The sequence below is a fragment of the Gambusia affinis genome, linkage group LG10, assembly GCF_019740435.1.
Source record: "Gambusia affinis linkage group LG10, SWU_Gaff_1.0, whole genome shotgun sequence".
Classification (NCBI taxonomy): domain Eukaryota; kingdom Metazoa; phylum Chordata; class Actinopteri; order Cyprinodontiformes; family Poeciliidae; genus Gambusia; species Gambusia affinis.
This window is the reverse complement of record NC_057877.1, coordinates 8058988-8077646: the sequence shown is the minus strand read 5'-3', so window position 1 is coordinate 8077646 and position 18659 is coordinate 8058988. Positions and strand designations below refer to the sequence as shown.

General features: G+C 41.9%; 2 protein-coding genes across 4 annotated transcripts; both read left to right on the top strand.

The window, feature by feature from the left end:
• Positions 1-212: 212 nt before the first annotated feature.
• mysm1 (Myb-like, SWIRM and MPN domains 1) lies at positions 213-6753 on the top strand. Its single transcript, XM_044129957.1, has 19 exons — positions 213-326; positions 449-521; positions 603-802; positions 1190-1265; positions 1557-1655; positions 1746-2229; positions 2555-2780; positions 2867-2997; positions 3087-3190; positions 3266-3343; positions 3422-3504; positions 3586-3640; positions 4505-4555; positions 4686-4760; positions 4829-5017; positions 5482-5614; positions 5796-5901; positions 6002-6059; positions 6129-6753. The coding sequence occupies exons 1-19, from the start codon at positions 271-273 to the stop codon at positions 6423-6425; spliced, it is 2574 nt and encodes an 857-aa protein (XP_043985892.1). The 5' UTR covers positions 213-270; the 3' UTR covers positions 6426-6753.
• A 534-nt stretch (positions 6754-7287) lies between these two features.
• On the top strand, positions 7288-16792 carry oma1 (OMA1 zinc metallopeptidase). 3 transcript variants are annotated; one of them, XM_044129750.1, is made up of 9 exons: positions 7288-7971; positions 8925-9153; positions 9324-9497; positions 9647-9754; positions 10895-11023; positions 11208-11282; positions 11680-11829; positions 14640-14729; positions 14803-16792. In XM_044129750.1, exons 1-9 carry the CDS (start codon positions 7625-7627, stop codon positions 15058-15060), a joined length of 1560 nt encoding a protein of 519 aa, XP_043985685.1. In that variant the 5' UTR covers positions 7288-7624; the 3' UTR covers positions 15061-16792. The 3 variants fall into 3 exon arrangements, with proteins under 3 accessions (XP_043985685.1, XP_043985686.1, XP_043985687.1); XM_044129751.1 differs by having other exon boundaries at positions 14640-16792; XM_044129752.1 differs by lacking the exons at positions 14640-14729; positions 14803-16792 and adding an exon at positions 11903-12935.
• Positions 16793-18659: the final 1867 nt, after the last annotated feature.

Below are 18659 nucleotides of genomic sequence, written 5' to 3'. Positions count from 1 at the left end.
ATTATATAAAAACTGGATGCATAAATTTTATCGGAAAAAAGTGAATTTATTTCACAAATTTCACTGTTGGTCATGGTTATCAACATTAATCCATCTGAACAACTATTTAACTTGTAAATATCTTTTGATATTCTATTTACCTTTGCGTTCAATGTCAAGAAAAACGCCACTGTCGCTCTTCCAGCCACCAGGCGGCGCTGTAAGTTAAACTAAACTACTTCCCTTCACAGCGGGACTTCCTCTCTTCTCTGTTTACGTTTGTCCTAAAACATGGACGACGAAGTGGATGTTGACATCGAGGGAGACGATTTTGATAGTAATGTTGGGTAAGAAGTGTCTCTCTTTCCAACTGTGTGCAGTCTGGGGGAGCTATGCGAAGCTAAAAGCTAGCTAAAAGGATTATTTTCAGTGTTTCGGCGTCTGTTAGCAACCTGTTTCCTTGTTGCAGAGAGATGGACGCTGCAGGATTAGTCCAGGAGCAGTTCATCCAGCCTGCGGACAGAACCAGCTCCTGGATCCTGGTAGGACCTCGAGAAATCGCGCTGTTTGTACACCAGGTGTGACTGTGGGACTTTGTGATGAGTTTTGTGTGTTGTCTGCAGCCCTGGGAGCTGGACAGCTCCATCAGCCCGGAGAACAGAGAGGCGATAGAGAGGATGCTGCTAGAGGAACAGTATCCTTTAACCACAGCGACGGGCTGCCCCGAAGGAGGGCAAGGATGCGCTGTAAGGGATGCAGCAGTCCTGACAGCGTCTTGCGAACGTTTTCAATTTTGTAACTTTACAACGTCAAACGACAATGAGTTTCTTGGGATCTAATGTAATAGACTAACTTAAAAAAAGCACAGAATAGCGAGGTGAAAGGAAAACCATACATTTTGGAGAATGTCTCGGGCTATGAAATTGAGATGTCAAAATAACTCAAAATTAATCAGACTGGACGCATAATATTTGTGACTAATGTCTGGTTCTGTGCTTGGACTGGACCATTCTGTCACACGTTTGCTGTGTTCTTTCACAAACTCTTCACAAACAAACTGGTCTTATGACTTTCCACTTGCCCATAAAGGATAGATTTGTTAAGTTTACACCTCCTTCTGAGTTACAGAAATTCTGGTTTAGAGTTCTCCCCCACCTGTTGTTGTTTATGTTGAAAATCACACCGACGTGTTTCTCTTGTGAACGTTCAGATCTCCGACCAAAAGCTCGACCTCTGCTTCATCTCGCTGGTCTAAACAGGAAAAAGAGCTGTTTGAGGAGGGACTGGTGAGCGCCTTAGTTTCAATAATATTTGTAGGCCTGAAGTGAATTTATGAGTAATATGACTTATTACATATTACTTGGATCCTGTCCTAAATTTAGACATGAAATCAAAGTCTACATTTTCACAATACAACATGCTGGTATTTTAAGGGTCTGCACACTTTTTACAACTGCTGGTGATAGTTGAGGTGTTCTCTCTTATTTCTGTTTATTCTTTCATTAAAAAAAATGCTTGTGTATTTTAGTATTGTGACCCTTTTTGCAACTAAGTTATTCTTCTTTCTACTTTTTAAGGCTCAATATGGTCGAAGGTGGACAAAAATCGCCAAGCTCGTGGACACCCGAAGTGTCCTTCAGGTCAAGAGTTATGCCAGGCAGTACTTCAAACACAAGGTGAGACTACCTGACTGTTTTCACACTGCCATGAAACATGTACAAACACATTCCTAGTCTTATGGGCTCTTCTTCTTCTTCCAACTAAAGGGTAAATCAGAACCTGGAGCTGCAGCTCCCTCTACAGGTCCAGAGCAGCAGCTGCGGCCTCCTCGGCCCACTATGACCAATGCCATCCGTATAGAGAGGCTTTCCGATGACGAGGACGTAGACATCACCGATGACTTGAGCGAGGGTGAAGGGGAGGACATCAAAACTGAACTGAGTGGACCAGCAGGGCAACCAGAGACTGATGCTACAGCAGAAAAGCAAAAAGAGCTGACTGTGTCAGAGAGCATCCATGAGACGAAGCAGAGACCCTACCTGAGCTCTCCCTCTGAGCAAAGTCCTCCATCCTCTTTTAACTTGTTTTGCGCTGAGGAAGACAGAAAAACTACATCAGACGAGAATGTTGTAAAGACAGAAGCAGAGACAGAGTCAAAACTGATGACTAATCCTAGTGATGACCGAAGCTGCCAGAGTCACACTTTGGTACATGACTGTCAGCTCATTGAAGAATGCCATGACTCCACAGGTAATACTCATCAGGGGTTTGCTTGTGTCTTACAGGGTTTCTCCAAGAAAAACTGCTAAACCTGTTTTTGTATTGGACAATGTGAAAAGTTACAAAAATTTTGAGGTGCACAAGGACTTTAATGTTTGAAATATAGACCTAGCTTAATCCATCTTTACTGTTACTGGTGTACAAAAAAACCCTATTAAAATAAACAAACAAATGCTTAGCCTGGTGGCTGAGAAAAAGTCTGGTGGAAGGAAAGTCTGGTGACCCGCCAGGCTTATAACCCACTGAACTCAGACTCGCACACCTGTCAGTAAAACTAATTCTGTTCTGTTGGTAGATTCTGTTGAAAACCCGGACATCCGGGGACCAGACGGAGACCCAGAGGAGCAGGATGAGGAAGACGAGGAAGTGGAAGAGCTGAAGGCCCCCGAGCAGGAAGTAGAGATGGACACAGACACCATCACGGAGGACGAGAAACAAGCCATCCCCGAGTTCTTCGAGGGTCGACCATCGAAGACGCCCGAGAGATATCTGAAGATCAGGAACTACATCCTGGACCAATGGTGGCGCCGAACCGTTCTCACACCGACTTCTCTACAGTTCTTCTCATCTGTAGAGAAGAACTGAACGCTTTTGTGTTTATCGTTAGGCTGAAGAGCAAGCCCCGATACCTGAACAAGACGTCGGTCCGTCCCGGCCTGAAGAACTGTGGAGATGTGAACTGCATCGGGAGGATTCACACGTACCTCGAGCTCATTGGAGCCATCAATTTCAATTGTGGTAAACCTGCAGTCTTTGACCTGCAGTTACTCCTGCTGCTTTTATCTCTCCTCCAGCTTAGTGTGTGGGCTCTTGTTTTCTTCTTGTAGAGCAAGCGGTGTACAATCGACCAAAGGTGGTGGACCGGACCAAGCCGAAGGAGGGCAAGGATGTGCTTGAGGCTTACCAGCTAGCTCAGAGATTGCAAAGCATGGTAGGTTCCTGAAAACCGTGATCAGCTGCAAAACCTGAGGTTTTCAGACCCAGGCTAACATCTAATTGGTTGCAGCGGACCAGGAAGAGGCGTGTGCGAGACATATGGGGGAACTGGTGTGATGCTAGAGATTTGGAAGGACAGACTTATGAGGTATGGACACTGTCTTTCATGCACTTCAGCCGCTTTGAATCTGTATCCTCATTTCTGCTGAATCTGTGTGTTTTTCAGCATCTGAGCGCCGAAGAGCTGGCTCAGCGGAGAGAAGAGATGAAGAAGCAGTCTAAACCCGGCAAGACATCCAGATACAGAGGGTGAGCATAATGGATTCATGTATCAAGTAATAAATTATACGCTGGAGAAGATTAATCATATAATCAATTTCCCTACAACAGGTCCTTTGATCCTTTCCAGCTGATTCCTTGCAGATCCTTTGAGAGAGATGTTCAGGTCAGTGACCATTTGTCTCATTGTTTAATCATACTGCCGCATATTTACCTTGTGTTAAAAAGGCATAGGAAGATACTCCGCTTTAAGTAAATAACATTCCAACATTTATTGTGTAGCATTTTTCAGGCATACTTTCCAGATAAACTGTCAAGTCAAGTTTATTTGAAGAGCACATTTCAGCAACAAGGCAGTTCAAAGTGCTTTACAGTATAAGAACATCATACAGTAACAACTAATGAAACAAGCATACAAATGTTGCTCAAACGTTTCATCAAACCATCCTAATAACAATGCTACTTAATGCTATGATATGCAGACACTTTGTCTGCACTAATGAAAATTCCCTTACCTCAGCATGGCGAATCCTTGAAGTGGCATCAAGAGTAGGACAGTCTGACCTACTTATTCTATATTTAATGTAATTTCTGCTGTTAGATTAAGATTATTGATATGAAAAGACTTATTCAAAACCTGAACCGTACTTCTTATAATCTCTCATCAGATAATCAAATTAGAGCATCGAATTAGAGCCGCCTGTCCAGCTCAGTATCATGCCGAACAGTGTCTACGCGGACTTACTTGGACGTGTACAGCAAAATTTCTCCAGCTGAGCATTTCTCCCTCAGTACTCCTGTAGAACCGCCTCACTGTGACCTGCTTTCAATTCTACACCCTTTTAGAACCCATATATTGTATTAATATTTGTCTCACCTTAGCCTCCAATATAGGTAGAGGTTTTCTTCTAAATGTTTTTTTTTTAATATAAAAGTGCTTGTGAAGAAAGTTGTATTTTACTTTGTTTCATTGTAATATTTCATGAGTACTGCTAAACTTTTCAAAATGTTACTTGCGGTTTTTCTCCAGGAGCCCTTCCAGGTCATCGTGTGTGCTGAGACTCTTCTCATCATGGACATGGTACGTTATAAACACAGCCTCGTAGAAAATAGTTTCCTATTTTGTTTATTGTTGCATCATTCAGTAGCACATGCCAAGTGTGTCATCTTACTTTCTAATGCTATAAAGTGCTTCGTCATCTTGTGCTCAGCATGCCCATGTTTCAAGAGGGGAAGTCATTGGTCTTCTGGGTGGAACGTTCAACCAGGAAGAGAAAGTTCTCAAGGTAGGAAGTGATCCAAGTTCATCTTTATTCTAATTATTCTGAAGGCTGACAAACAGTCCTGTGTGCAGATCTGTGCAGCAGAACCATGTAACAGTGTGAGCACGGGTCTGCAGTGCGAGATGGACCCGGTGTCACAGACTCAGGCCTGTGACGTGCTCTCATCTCTGGGCTTTAACGTCGTGGGCTGGTACCACTCACACCCCTCCTTTCACCCAAACCCGTCAGTGCGAGACATCAACACGCAGGACCAGTTCCAGGTAAAACAGAAACGATAAAAGAACCTGTACAAGTTTCTCTTCGGTTTACGGCACTTGGACCTTTCCAAATTTTGTAACGGTATAACCTCAAAACCTTTACTAAGTTATGGAATTGGCCAACACAAACTACTTTTCGCAAATTAAAATCTGCTAAATGTGACGTTCATTTGTATTCGCTCTCCCTAAGTCGAAATTGTGATTGGTACTGCAAATGCGTCAATGTGCTTTGCTTTTTGTTTGTTTTTATTAGCAAAACGGCTGAATTGCAGTATGTCAGTAGCAAACCTTTCAGACTTATTTATGAACACTTTGAAAGTTATTTGCACTTCCCATTTGTGTAATAGTTTGTTCTATTGTAGGAAATGCCAATAAAATTCTTCTGTTAAATAATAAAGGTTGAAGGGGTGTGAATACTTTTGCGTGTGGCCATGCGGTTTCATGTTTTTGTTCTCTGACTCGCCCAGAGTTATTTTTCCCGCGGCGGAGCCCCCTTTATCGGGATGATAGTGAGCCCGTACGACCCCGCTAACCCCTCAACCCACTCCCAGATCACCTGCTTGTTGGTGAAAGAAAGCCAAGAGCCCTCAAGCCAAAACAGTATGTGAAACACACACTCACACACACACAGTAAGACATGACTCAATTACATCAAAACAGTCCAGATCAAGAGGCCTTGCAATCAAGCTGACAATGTAGGTCAGTGATACGGTTTCTATCCTCCAGCTGAGGTTTTTTTCTCTCTCTCTTTCTGTCTCTTTCTCTCTGTGTTTCTCCACAGAGCTGCCTTACAAATTCAACTTTCTGTCATCACAAGATTCTCCTGACTGGGAGCAGACCATGAGGAGGGCTCAGTGGATCGTCCAGAAGTACGCTCAAGCACACGGGTCAGTGGTATTCAGTACTGTAATTCCCAGCAGCCAGAGGTTGGTTTGATTGTGGATTATGCTGTAGTTCTTCTCTAAAAAGTTTGTTCTGGTTGTGCAGGAGCGTCCAGATGGACAGATTGTTTCGCAGAGACTCCAGTCTTACATGTTTGGAAAAGGTGAATTTGACCCTTTGCTTATTTCAGTTGGACACTCTCAGTAGCTCACGGTTGTAACTTTCTCTCCAGATGATGGCGTCTTTGGCAAGACACTTGGAATCCCTCCCAGATGGTGAAGGAGACCAGTTCCTCTCTGAGATCCAGTCCCGGTTCCTGTCAGACTTTGTCTCCAAGCAGAAATCCTCACATAAGGAAGAAGAAGAACATTTAAACATCTCAAGCTTTGTGCAATCAGACGACGCCACTTTTGATCAGCTGATCAGTCAGGAGGAGTTCCCCAAGGGAGGAGAGAGTGCTGAAACAAACAGTAGCTCAGTTTTGCATTTAGGATCAGTGTTGTCAACTGAACATGACTATTTACTGTGAAAAAACAAAAAGGTTTTTATCACAGTGTTAAGCATGGTGTAAGATTTTAAGTACATGCGCTTAAGTTTACGTATAGTTTTATACAAAATCAGATTTTGTTGAATTGTTTGACTAAAAAATTTCTTGTAGAAAATCATTTAAGTTCAAGGTGTCTTGGTGTACTGTAGTGAATGATATAAGCTGGTTACAAGTGTCAATACTGTTCTTTGATATCAACAGAGTCCTCAGTAACTGTAAAACAAGTTCATGTTTGAGAGTGTGTTTGTAAGAGAGAGAGCATCTGATCAGTTCCTGTGTTACCAAATAAAACTATTTTTATATTTGCTGATTTACTCCATTTATGGATTGATTTATTTTGAAATAATAGCTGCAGCAAAGGCAAACTTTTCAACTGCTTTGGCTCCCATGTCAACAGATGTTACCAGAGTTGTAATTTAATCCTAATTTAGTCATTTTTGTGTCTGTTACGGGATCATATATTTTTTCTGCACAATGTGATGTTCTTAAGTACTTGAACAAGTGGCATTTATATTTTTTGTAGCTGTTTATGAGTGCATGGTCATGAGTGGAACAACAGATTGTTGTGATAGTGTGATTAATGATGTGATTTACCCCAAAGTGCCCATCCAAATAATTGGAGGTCCCTTCAAATAATTTGGTCCCCATATAACTTTGAGCCGGCCCTGCAAAGAGGGGTAATAAAGCCAAACTACATTTTTCCCCCCTTTACATACCCCTGTGTTTAACCACAGGGTATGTAAAGCCATCTTCCTAATTTGTAGCGGATTTGGGCCATAATGTGACTGATATGTGAAGAGGAACCTTCATTGCGGAAGTGTTTCTGCGGGGAATCATTTGAGAAGCAGGAACAACATTCGTTCCTTTATTTTCTTAACACCCGACGTTGCGTAATTAGAGTAAGATGTTTTAATTCTGTGCCTGGCTGTTATTGCAAGGTTTGGACCTTCGTGAACACCAGAAAGGCACCGCCGCAATCGCTGAAAAGTAGTTACCAAGGTTACAACCGACCGGTGGGAATGACTTTGAAGGTTGAAACCGGAAGAAAAGCTAAACATGGCACCAATACACCTGGAACACTTTAAGATCACTACGTCATCCTACGTTATAGTTATCGGTGTTACACGAATATTTTATCATCCCTTCCTTATGAAATAGCGCTTGTTAAATCTTTGACAACAATGGCTTTTCTATGTGGCAACTTTTTAAGAAACGGGTGCAGTTTGTACCTTCACATGAATTGGACTCGACATTTCCAGCTCTGTAAACGAGCTGATTTTCCTCTGAAGAAGAAGACCCCGTTCTCAGTATGTTCTCCAAAAATCCCGTCTAATTTGAGAGTCTGTGCAACTAGTCCGTACGTTGCAATATGTGGCAACGTACGGACGGTGTGTACCCGGATAGGTTCCGTCCAGACACAGTGGGGCCACCACTTCCACACCTCGACTTCCAGGAGAGCTCTTCCTGCTCCCCTCCTGTGGATAGTCCTCAAACCTCTGCAAAAGATTCTGGCTATTCTACTGGGAAGGTAGGGAACGGATGTCAGATGTATTATTGTTCCTGACTTCAGTTATGTTTTACAAACAAAGTTTTGCTTTTTCACCGTGTTAAATAGATTTAAATATGCTAAAAGAAGTTACCAAAACCCCCTAAAATGCCCTCAAGTATATCAAGCAAGTTCATTTAAGTTCATAAAAAAATTGCAATTTGAAAGAGGCTGTTTAAATTTCTGTAAAAATATGAAAGTAGAAATCTCTATGCTTTAATGAAAACATGAAGCTATTAAATGCGTTTTTGTTGAAATATAGTTTACTAAGCAAACCGGGTTAATTCATGTTGTTTAAGTTTATTTAAATTACTTTATTTTCCAGACTTAAACTGTAGATGAGATATTTTCTAATAAACGACAAGGTGTCCTTTATTTACTTGACTATAAAACAATAATCAGTCACCAATGTCATCTAATGACATTTGTATTATGAAGTAAAACAAATAATACAAACATATTGCTTTACATGCAACAGATTCCCTTATTTGTTGATTAAGACAATAAACAATTATCTTAAAAAAACCAAACAAAACTCTGCTTAATGCTGAGTTAAAAAACAATGCCGTTTGAGTTCACTAAAATAGAATCCAAACTCAGCTTTATTCAGGCCTTCAGGGAAGTGATTCCAGGCACCTGCACCATATGTTTTGGTTCTCTCTTTGGGATAATTAAAAACCTGCCACATAGCGGGTTCGTCAGACCCTCGGGCCTTCCGTTGCCTCTTTGAAGATTAAAGGATTAATTTCAGTCTGTATTTCCACAATTCTGTTTTATACTCTCCTTGCTTTTCATTCTCTGGCATGAGAGATGACAGTTTTCCTGACATGAAGGAAGCTTTAAGCGATTACAGTCTTTGTAGTATTGAGCACCACTGGCCCATGTGTGATTTTTAAACTTACTACCTGACTGTTTCTCCTCCCTTTTCTGGGCAGGAGTCTAAGGAAATGGTGGGGGTCTCTACCAGACAATCGCCGACAGCTCATACACGAATGGCTCCGGAGGCGCCGCTGGCATCTGGCGACGGGAGCAGGAGTTGCTTTGGTGATCGTGGCCCTTCTGCTCCTAACACACCTGGATGAGTCCCCAGTGACGGGGAGGATTCGCCTCCTGGTGTTCAGCAGGGAGAAGTACATGGAGCTGGCTACTCTGACTTCAGAGGCGGTGAGAAACGAGGGCAGACACTAATCACCTACACTGTTTCTTAAATATTCAGGCAGCTGAAATGTGATTCTCAGTAGCGGTTTTACCCAGATCCTCATAATCTGCAAAGAAAAGGATATCTGGGGGGAAATTAAACGGGACCAATATTTACAAGTGACCGTGTGTTTCAGCACCTGGAGGAGTTTGCGGAGCTGCTTCTTCCTGTCACTGACCCTCTTCACCAGATGGTGGAGCAGGCGGTGCAGCTCCTTGCACAAAGGAACAAGGACATCCCAGAAGTGTCTGAAGTCCCCTGGAGTGTTCATGTGGTGGAAAGTCCCCAAATCAATGCCTTTGTCCTTCCAGTAAGTAAAAAAGAAAAAGAGACACAGACCCAAAACTTTTTTTCTTGCTCATGCCCCTTGTTACTTCAGTACAGCGTGTGGCTCAGGCATGCCTTCTGATTATGCTGGTTCTGTTTTTTTTTGTTTTTTTTGTTTTTGTTTTTTTGTAGAATGGGAAAGTGTTTGTGTTCACTGGGATGTTGGGAGCCGTGGCAGATCTGGACCAGCTCATGATTGTTCTTGGACATGAAATGGCTCATGCTATACTGGACCATTCGGTAAGCTCACTGCCTTATGCAGTTGGTGTTGCTTTATTGTTTTTGCTAAAGCAATTTAACCTGTCATCTTTTGAATGATTTGGAATCTGTTTTAATGTTTACTTAGATTTGTTTTGATAGGCCAACATATAAATGTGAGTTAGGGAACATTTAAAATAAAAAATATTTCCAGAAACCAATATGAACTAGATAAAAGTTCTTGAATTCCCAAGTATTGCTGCCCCTTGTTCCTGTTGGTACAATGTCCAGGTTCTGGAATATGAAATCAGTCTCTTGTATCTTTTCCACATGTCGTCATGCCTTCTAGAAAATGACACTATTTATAAACATTTCTTGCATGTCATTCTAATTTTGTTGCGATTTTCATACATGCAAGATTTGCGAAGTGTGTGACCAATAATAGTTGTCGTGTCGACAGTTTCTCTGACCTGAGCTGGTCTCACATATGAGGAAAAGTTAAGAGCACTGCAAATTCAAATGTTTAAGAGCAAACTTGCCATTAAAAATGGCCTTTGTTCATAAATAGGAAGTTGCTTCTTGATTTTTTATTTTTATTGTCTTCTTTGAGTTCTATGACTTTGTCATTTTGGGATGCATCAATTTATACCACCTTGACTAGATATCACCCTTTGCTCCATCTGAGTCGGCTTATTTTGACTGTGGCACCACTTTTGGATTTCTTGCATCAGACTTTGCTGCGACTCTGTGACAGTCCCCTCCAAACAGCTGCCTAGCGCTGATTTATCCATGCTCATTTCGTTTTTCAGAAACTCTTCTCCCTGCAGTTCCACAATCCCGGTTCACTCTGTTCTAAAAGTGCCTAATAACGTTTCGGGCATTTCAAGTCTGTAGATTTGCTGGGAGGAGATTTTAATTAGCTGAAGGGGAATGAACGTCGATGACCTCGAAGTTATAAAGTCAGTGTGCCGTAACGGATAGACTCTTAAAACCTCTTAATCTGTTGCAGCGCAAAAGTGTTTCAGCGGAATAGATGAGAACAATCAATATGTTCAAGCAGCACCATTCCCCTCTCCCCCCTCAGAAAGTTTTCAGCTCTGGTTTTCTCTCTTTAACCTTATTCCTGCTGCTGATGTGCTGTTGCTTACATCCTCGTTTCATCTTCTGCCCCGCTCCCTCCAGGCAGAACAGGCCAGCCTGTCTCATGTTGTGGACCTCCTGTCTCTTATTTTGGTGACAGCCATCTGGGCTCTGTGTCCTGGGGACATCTTGGCAGTGGTGGGTGGGTGGGCAAAGGACAAGCTCACGGAGGTGAGGTATTACTATTCATGATTTGAGTCATTTGAATATTTGGAGCTGCAGGGCGTTGCAGCTAAAGTCAGAATAGTATGAAAAATTACAATGTCCAAGAGTTACGTCAGTTTTAAACTGTAAAATGTGAAAGCTGTGTTTTTGGATCGTTGTATGTAAAAGTTCTCTTCTTTCACTTTTGCAGCTGATGTTCAACCATCCCTACAGTCGTAAACTGGAAGCTGAGGCAGATCAAGTCGGATTGCATTTAGCTGCTAAGGTGACACTACTAAGTTTGTTTCACATTAGTCCTCAATCTAGCTACAATATTACTGCAAAGTCTAGATTCCAACCATTTATTATTGTTATTACAACGTACTGACTTGTGCTACACACATCTGCCAATAATGTTGAAAGGTGCTCCGTGTTTAGTTTAATGTTTATAATGTACACTGTAAAAAATTAAAGTAATAAGTAGAATCGTTTTCTATGTATGTTTTGCTGGAACACTTTGCAATCTGCCAACGAGGCACAAGGGGGCACTGTTGTCAAACTAAATTAAGCTCCTTTAGAAAGGCTTTTCATTTGTGTACTGCTGTGTTGCTTGTCTATTTTTTGATTAAGAATTGCATATGGATATATATATGTGTGTGTGTGTGTGTGTACGTCTTTCCCAGGCTTGTGCAGATGTGCGAGCAGGCCCCGTGTTCTGGCAGCAGATGGAACTTGTAGACAATCTTACAGGGAATCCCACTTTACCCGAGTGGCTATCGACACACCCCTCACACAGAAACAGGTCCGGTCAGATGGACCGCCTCATCCCACAGGTAGAATAACACACAACAAGCCACATTCAGCGCGTGTCTCCACCGGTTAATAAACAAAAGCATTTCTTCGCAGGATTGTCACAAGCCGCCGACTGAAGCGAGAGCATTTTTCATCCTTGTCTTGTTGTTTTGAACAAAATGTGTAGCTTTAGGTGCTGTTTGAAGATGTCTTAATAGAACTAATGAAGCATCTGGAGAGATGTGTGCCCACCTGCAGTCACGGAGAGGGAGCCATGGAGGAAGCAGAGACTCGGGGAAGGGGAGGAAATGATGCAGGGCCTTAGGAAGACAGGAAAACCATTTTGTAGTGCCAGGCCCTGGATGCTTGGCACAGGCAAAATGTCGTGTAGGATTTGAATGTTTTGGATCTGGAAGAGAACAGCTCTTATCATTAGCCAATCAGTCTCACAGGACGGGACTCTCTGCTGGCGCTGTGGGAAGACAACCATTACTATCTTAAGGCTAAAAAGAAATGAAGAGGCACTAAAAATGAAAAACAGCTTCAGTGGTTGTGTGCTTTATACCTGTGAGTATTTTAGCTAGCCATACGTGTCGCTGTAGTCGGAATATCATCACTCCATCAGATGCTCCAAGCTGTAACGTCGAACAGATGGGCAAAGCCGCTAATTGTCCGTCAGGTGGCAAAGTTGTGGAGTTTGTGCATCGCTTACTTCCCTGTGAGACAGGCTGACCTCTAGCAGCAGTTGTTGTCGAGGCCAGGATGTAGCTGCAGGCAGTGAAGTGATGAACGCTGCAGCGTGGGTATTGTTTGTGTGCATGAGCTGATAAAACTCTGTCTCTGCTGCGATAGTATATAATACCCGGCTCACGCCAAGCAGTCTGATCCATCCAAGCAGCACAGATGAACCGGCTAACAGCTGAGCTTCATCAGCTGAAAGTGATGCATAATATGAATGTTTTTAACCTTGCGAAGGGGTGACAGCCTCAAGCTACTTAACCCGACTCTTCTGGGGGCACTCCTCCTCCACAAGTGCGCTCGTCATCCTTAAGCAAAGCAAATTAAGTCCACAGGTAGCATGAGAAGGACAGGCTGTCGAGTGGATAGCCGAGAGCATGTTTGTACACGGACACGCACACTTCTTTTGGCAAGTATTCACCCCTTTTTGATTGTTTTCTCTTTTTTTATGATTTTTTTTTTATGATAGGTTGAAACAAAAGTGGTATGTAGATTGAAGTGAGAAAAAAGCACATTTGGAAATAGAGGTGGGCATTTATCATATCGTTTTTCATTTATCGTGATAAATTTCTTGTTTTGGTAAGAATTTAGATTTTTTTTGTTGCCACGATAAATTCCAATTAATGGTGATTAAAACTCCCCAGAACTGTCCGCATCAGTGGCATTGTAATTTTTATGATTTTCTCCACTGTTTGCTCAATAGGAATATCAACAAATATCAGCAAAATTTGAAAGTATGAGCATATGCTGTGGGTGTGCCCAGTTTAGTGATACAGATCACACGTCTTTATGTGACTGGTGTCACAAAGGAATGTATTATTAATGGGAATGTTCTTCAAGAGCTGCATTTGTGTTTGTGGGGCCGTGATCGCCGTGTCGTGCCTTCACAGCCGTTCAGTTACCTGAAATCAGATGGCAAAATACTGCGGTAAAACTTTTAGGTTCCATATCGTCCACCGCTATCTAGAAATAGAAATCAGCACCAACCCAGCTGTTCTGTGAAGGATTCTGAACAGCTGGGTTTATACCAGAGAATATCTGTGAACAAACAGCATTACAAAAAACTAAGAAGCACATCAGACATGTACAGAAGCTCAAAGCAGGGTTTGGTTATAAGACAATACCCCAAGCTTTGGATGCCGCAAAAAGAAATTGGTAACAAAGTAAAAAAAAAATGTCAGTATGGCACAACTACAAACCTAGTTGTAGTTGAAAGAGGAGCATTAATCAGAGAAGTAGCAAGAGGCCCCGTGGTAACTCTGGAGGGATCCAGAGCTCAGGTGGGACAATCTGTCAACATGACTACTGTTAGTCATACAATCCATAAGTCTGGCCTTTATGGAAGAGTAGCAAAGAGAAAGCCATTGTGTAAAGGAAGCTATTAGAGGACCCATTTAAAGAGTCCCACAAGAAATGTAGGGAACGCAGCTAACATGTGAAAGGATGTACTTTGGTCAGGTCAGACCAAAACTGACATTTCCATTGCACCTAACTCATCAAAATTTCTATCTACTCTGAAATCCTACAATGCAGAACACAGTTAACTTATCAGCTCCACAGTAAAACATGGTGGTGGCAGAATTATGCTCATAGGAACATGGATACAGGTAAATATTTGGTCATCTTGAGGCTTCAAATGAACGTGGTTGAGGTTCTCCTTCCAGCAGAGCTTTATGTAAAATACAATGAAGTTGAGGTCAGTAAGATATAAAAAAGTTGAAGGGATGTGAATATTTTCACAACATATATGAGATTCTAAGTCTAGAAGAGGGAATATATTTAACTACTACAAGTATATTTATTACAAAAATATGCTATTCAGTAGTACTTGGGTAATTCACACAAACTAACATTTATTTTTTCAACCTGATGTGATAATATTAACTTATGAGTTGGGTGAGCTCTACATCTAGTTGACCAGTGTGTTTGCAGTGGCAGAGCTGATATGACCATTCATTCATGAAGAAGGAAGAACATCTTGAATTAGCAGGGTTTGCTTCAGATTCAGTATTGATTGATCAAAGCTACTTGGTGGATAGAGATGCTGAATCATGATGTAGAGCTGTCATTGATTAAAACTATACCTGTATCTGCTTTTTGTTCATCTGTGCAGGCTCTGGAGCTGAGGGAAACCTGTTCGTGCCCCGCGCTCTCCCCTGTTGACCCTCGCGTTGTCTTCTCAAAGACCGTCAGCGAGTTGCTGGTAAAAGCTAAGGAGCAGGGGGTCAGAGGGCTAAAGGGGACCCACAAGCCACAACCCGTTTCTGTCTCCGTAGGACTGCCGGTTTCTCAAACGGCGCTCGCTTCTCCCTCAAAAGTGGATCGGTTTAACAAAGACAGGGTCCCTGCTGTCACGTCTCCTCTCCTCACTGCTGCAGGGGAAGGATCCCAGCATGTGCTGCAGAACGGCAACCAGCAGGGGAGTTAAAACCCAAACAAACCTTCAACAAACTTCACACACTCTATTGATAAACTTGCTACAGTTTGAAGAGGCAGGATTATGTATTTTCCAGACACATGGTGTCATTTTATAGCACAATCAACTAACTACGTTAGCTTCAGTCGTTATGAAAACGCTGTATAATTCAAACATGACTTGAAAGAAATTCGACTTTGCGATTTAAGGCCTTGAAATTGGGCCTCTGTCTCTTTAAGAAGCTCCTGCTTTTATCGAGACTCCGCCTTCAACACGTCATCCCAGCAACATTTCTCCTTTAAAGCTTTTATGACATTTTTACCAGCTTTTCACTGAGAAGTACTTCATGTGATGAGCTCAGCGGATGCACAGTTCCAGCTGGTGTTTGCTAATTGCTGCTGCCGCTAGTCTGAAGGAAATGGCTAGCATTTTGCACCTCTGACTGGTTGCCACGGGAGATTCAAGGATTTCTCAAACATGCATGAAAGAATCAAAGCAACTCTCCTGGTGTGTCTTTGATGAAGGAGAAACATTATAAAATTCAAAAAAGTCCAATTTACATAATACTGCCCCTCTAAAGTTTTTTGTTTCTTTCTTACATCTATATGCAGCCACTTAAAGTGGTTCCTAAGTGCCCAACACATTAAGATCCCAACCATTATAATGACGGCCACAGTGGAAGATGGTGTTTGGGAAAGTTTTCCAAAAACAGATCGCCGAGAGTAAAATAAATAATTTTTTTTTATTTTTAAATGGGTCAAAAAGTCAGCAAAACCAAATTGAGAATGCTGTCCATGTCTAGTGTCCATAAAGATGCCACTTTAATTAGCTAACCTTGACCAGGGAAATGCTGCATTAATTAGCAAAGCTCCCATACTTTGTGAGATTAATATGTGCATTATTCATCGGCAACAGCCAGGAAGAAGCACTTAGGTGTGCATGTTTGATGCTGCGTCCATAGCGAGGTGAGATCTTCTGCGTTCCGCCTGCGACCGTCGCATTCGCATGCAGCACACACCCTGCATGCACTTTATGCATTTTCTACCCTGGGGGACCTAATCGGGCGAATTGATGCTGGCCTGTTTTAGGACGTAGCCCTCTGCACAGGAATACCAATATCAAGGTGTTGAGCTTTGAGGGTGAAAGGAAAAAAAAAAATGATGGGACTTTTTTGTTTTTAAAGCTCTCATTTAATAAGGCGAGCAGAGTGAGAAAACATTGATATTTACAGCAGCAGCCTCGGGGAGCAGACACGCACCGAGCAGGGGAGGGCAGTTATGGTTCAAAGCTAATGGTGTTCTTTTATGTGCGAGTGTGTGCTGAAATTAAATGGTACACTTGGATACACCATGAAATCAAATTCTACAACTGTGTTATCATTGCTGAAAATTGGTTTATTTGCGTTATGCTTTTTAGATTCAGATCCAGCCGGGCAAAAAGTTTTTCCTGCAGCTGGTGGCGGCGGCGGCGGTAGGAGCTTGTTCTTTAACCGGTGGGTTATGGGTTGGTTTTTGGGCAGGACACTTTGTCTGGTGGCGGTGCGTAGCTTCAGCCCCTGGGCGGCCATTGCTACAAACCTGTAGCTTACCACCATCAGCTTGTGAATGTGTGTGGGAATCACTGAACATAATGTGAAATACTTTGTGGTCCTCTGGACGAGAGAAAGCGCTATACAATTACAGACCATTTACCATTTGTTTAGCGTTCGCAGGAAAAGTTTTGTTTAGGTATCGAAGTCTATTGGATTCAGATGCATTGAATTAAATGAAAAGAAAGAAACTGTTTTCTTTCAGCAATTCAGGAGAAATATGTCCTGTAAGCACTTTTATTAAATTAAAATTGTACTTGAATCAAGTTTGTCTTGCCTGTTTTTTTTCCTCTGTCAGATCCATAGTCCAACATGGATTAAATTGCAGAAAAAAAGGAATAAAATATATTTGTTCTGTCTATAATCAATGGCCACCTACAAAAAGCAACACAAGATAGTTTCAGACAGAATGAAACGTGGGGATCCTATTTAAAGAGTTCGCTTGAGGTCCTGTACGTCATAATTATTTACAGATAATGTCACGCCCCTAGATTTGTAGACTGCTTCCTTGCGGGGCCCTCACAGCTCATTAGAAAGATGTAAAGTTATGAAATCTCATAAAATATTACCACAAGCCAATCATAGCGTGATGAAAGCTGTCAAAACTCCCAAGAGTCAGCCTCAGTACTGCTCCTTTGTAACGTCTGCCAACTGTTACAAGCTCCATCTTCTTGAATACAAGATCAATTTTGTCATGTTTGCCTCTGCCTTGTACTCATACGTATTGGACTTTTTCACATTTTGTAACCGTATCTTATTTTTATATAAACGTGAAAGGATCTCTTTTGGAGTTGATGTGATAAACCAACATAAAATGAGGAGAAGTGGAAGTGGTGTGTTCTTCCTTTCTTTCTTTTTTTTTTTTAAAGAGTTTTTAGAAATAGAAACCTGAAATGTTTTGGCATGCATTTGTACTCCTAGTCAATCTTTTCTAGAACCACTTCTTGCTGCAAGTACAGCTGCTGGGTTGCAACATGCAGACCTTGACATTTTTTTTCCCCAGTTCTTTGCAAAATGGCTCACCTTCAACATTGGTTTTATCGTTGTGCCATAAATTTTCAATTGATTTTCGATCTAAACTTTTTACTAGACCATTACAACTCATGAACTGTTGCATTGTAGCTCTGATCGTTGGTTTATGTTGAGTCATCCAGCAAGAAGGCAAACCTCAACCCCACTCTCAAGTCTTTATCAACCAGTAGCAGGTTTTCTTTTAGCATTTTCCTGCATTAACCTCTGTATCTCTGCCTATCCTCTCCTACATTGCATGGTAACCGTTGACTAAAAATCTCAACAACAAAAAAAAGCAACTGATTATTTCCCGTGCTGAAGAGAATTATCCCATCGACATAATCCTGCCACCACCGTGTTCCACAATTGAGATTGTATGTTTATACTGTTTGGGGTTAATTATTATCGTCTTTCACAGGCATAAAAAAAAAAGTTCAATTTCAGTTTTCTGTGTCCCCTTCATGGCTTTTGGCAAACTGCAATTGAAACCTCTAATGGCTTCTTTCTTGCCAGTCTTCCATTAAGGCCAGATTTGTGGAGTACACGACTAATAGCTGCTCCGCACATAGATTCTCCCACCTGAACTGTGGTTCCCTCAGCTCTTCCAGAGCTGCCACGGGCCTCTTGGCTGCTTCTCTGATTCTGTCTTGGTATGTTTGCAGTGTTGGCATTCTATTTGCTTTGTTTGTTTGTTTGTTTTGGCTGAAAAAAATAAAATAAAAATCTGTAGGGTATAAATAGTTTTGCAAAGCACTCGGTGTACCAAAACAGCTGTGGAGTATATGCGCCTGCTGGATACGGGCTGCTGTTAAATAAAATTGAGAGGAAAGCACAAATCACAGCTTGTAATACAGATTTTCTTCCCCTCTCCTGGTCACATTGTTGCGTTGCACAGTGAGGCGGGCGTTTCCCTCTCTTGGAGAAATTGGAACATGAGCAGGCAACAGATGACACACTTACACCCAGAGGTAATTGTAATGAGCATGATACAATACACACACACGCGCACACAGCAGAGTGAGTAATTGTAGCTCACTCTTGGACTGCGACAGAAGACTTAATCAAGGAAAACCGAGAGACAACAAGCAGAAAGACTGAGAGCGCAGAAATAGAAAAGT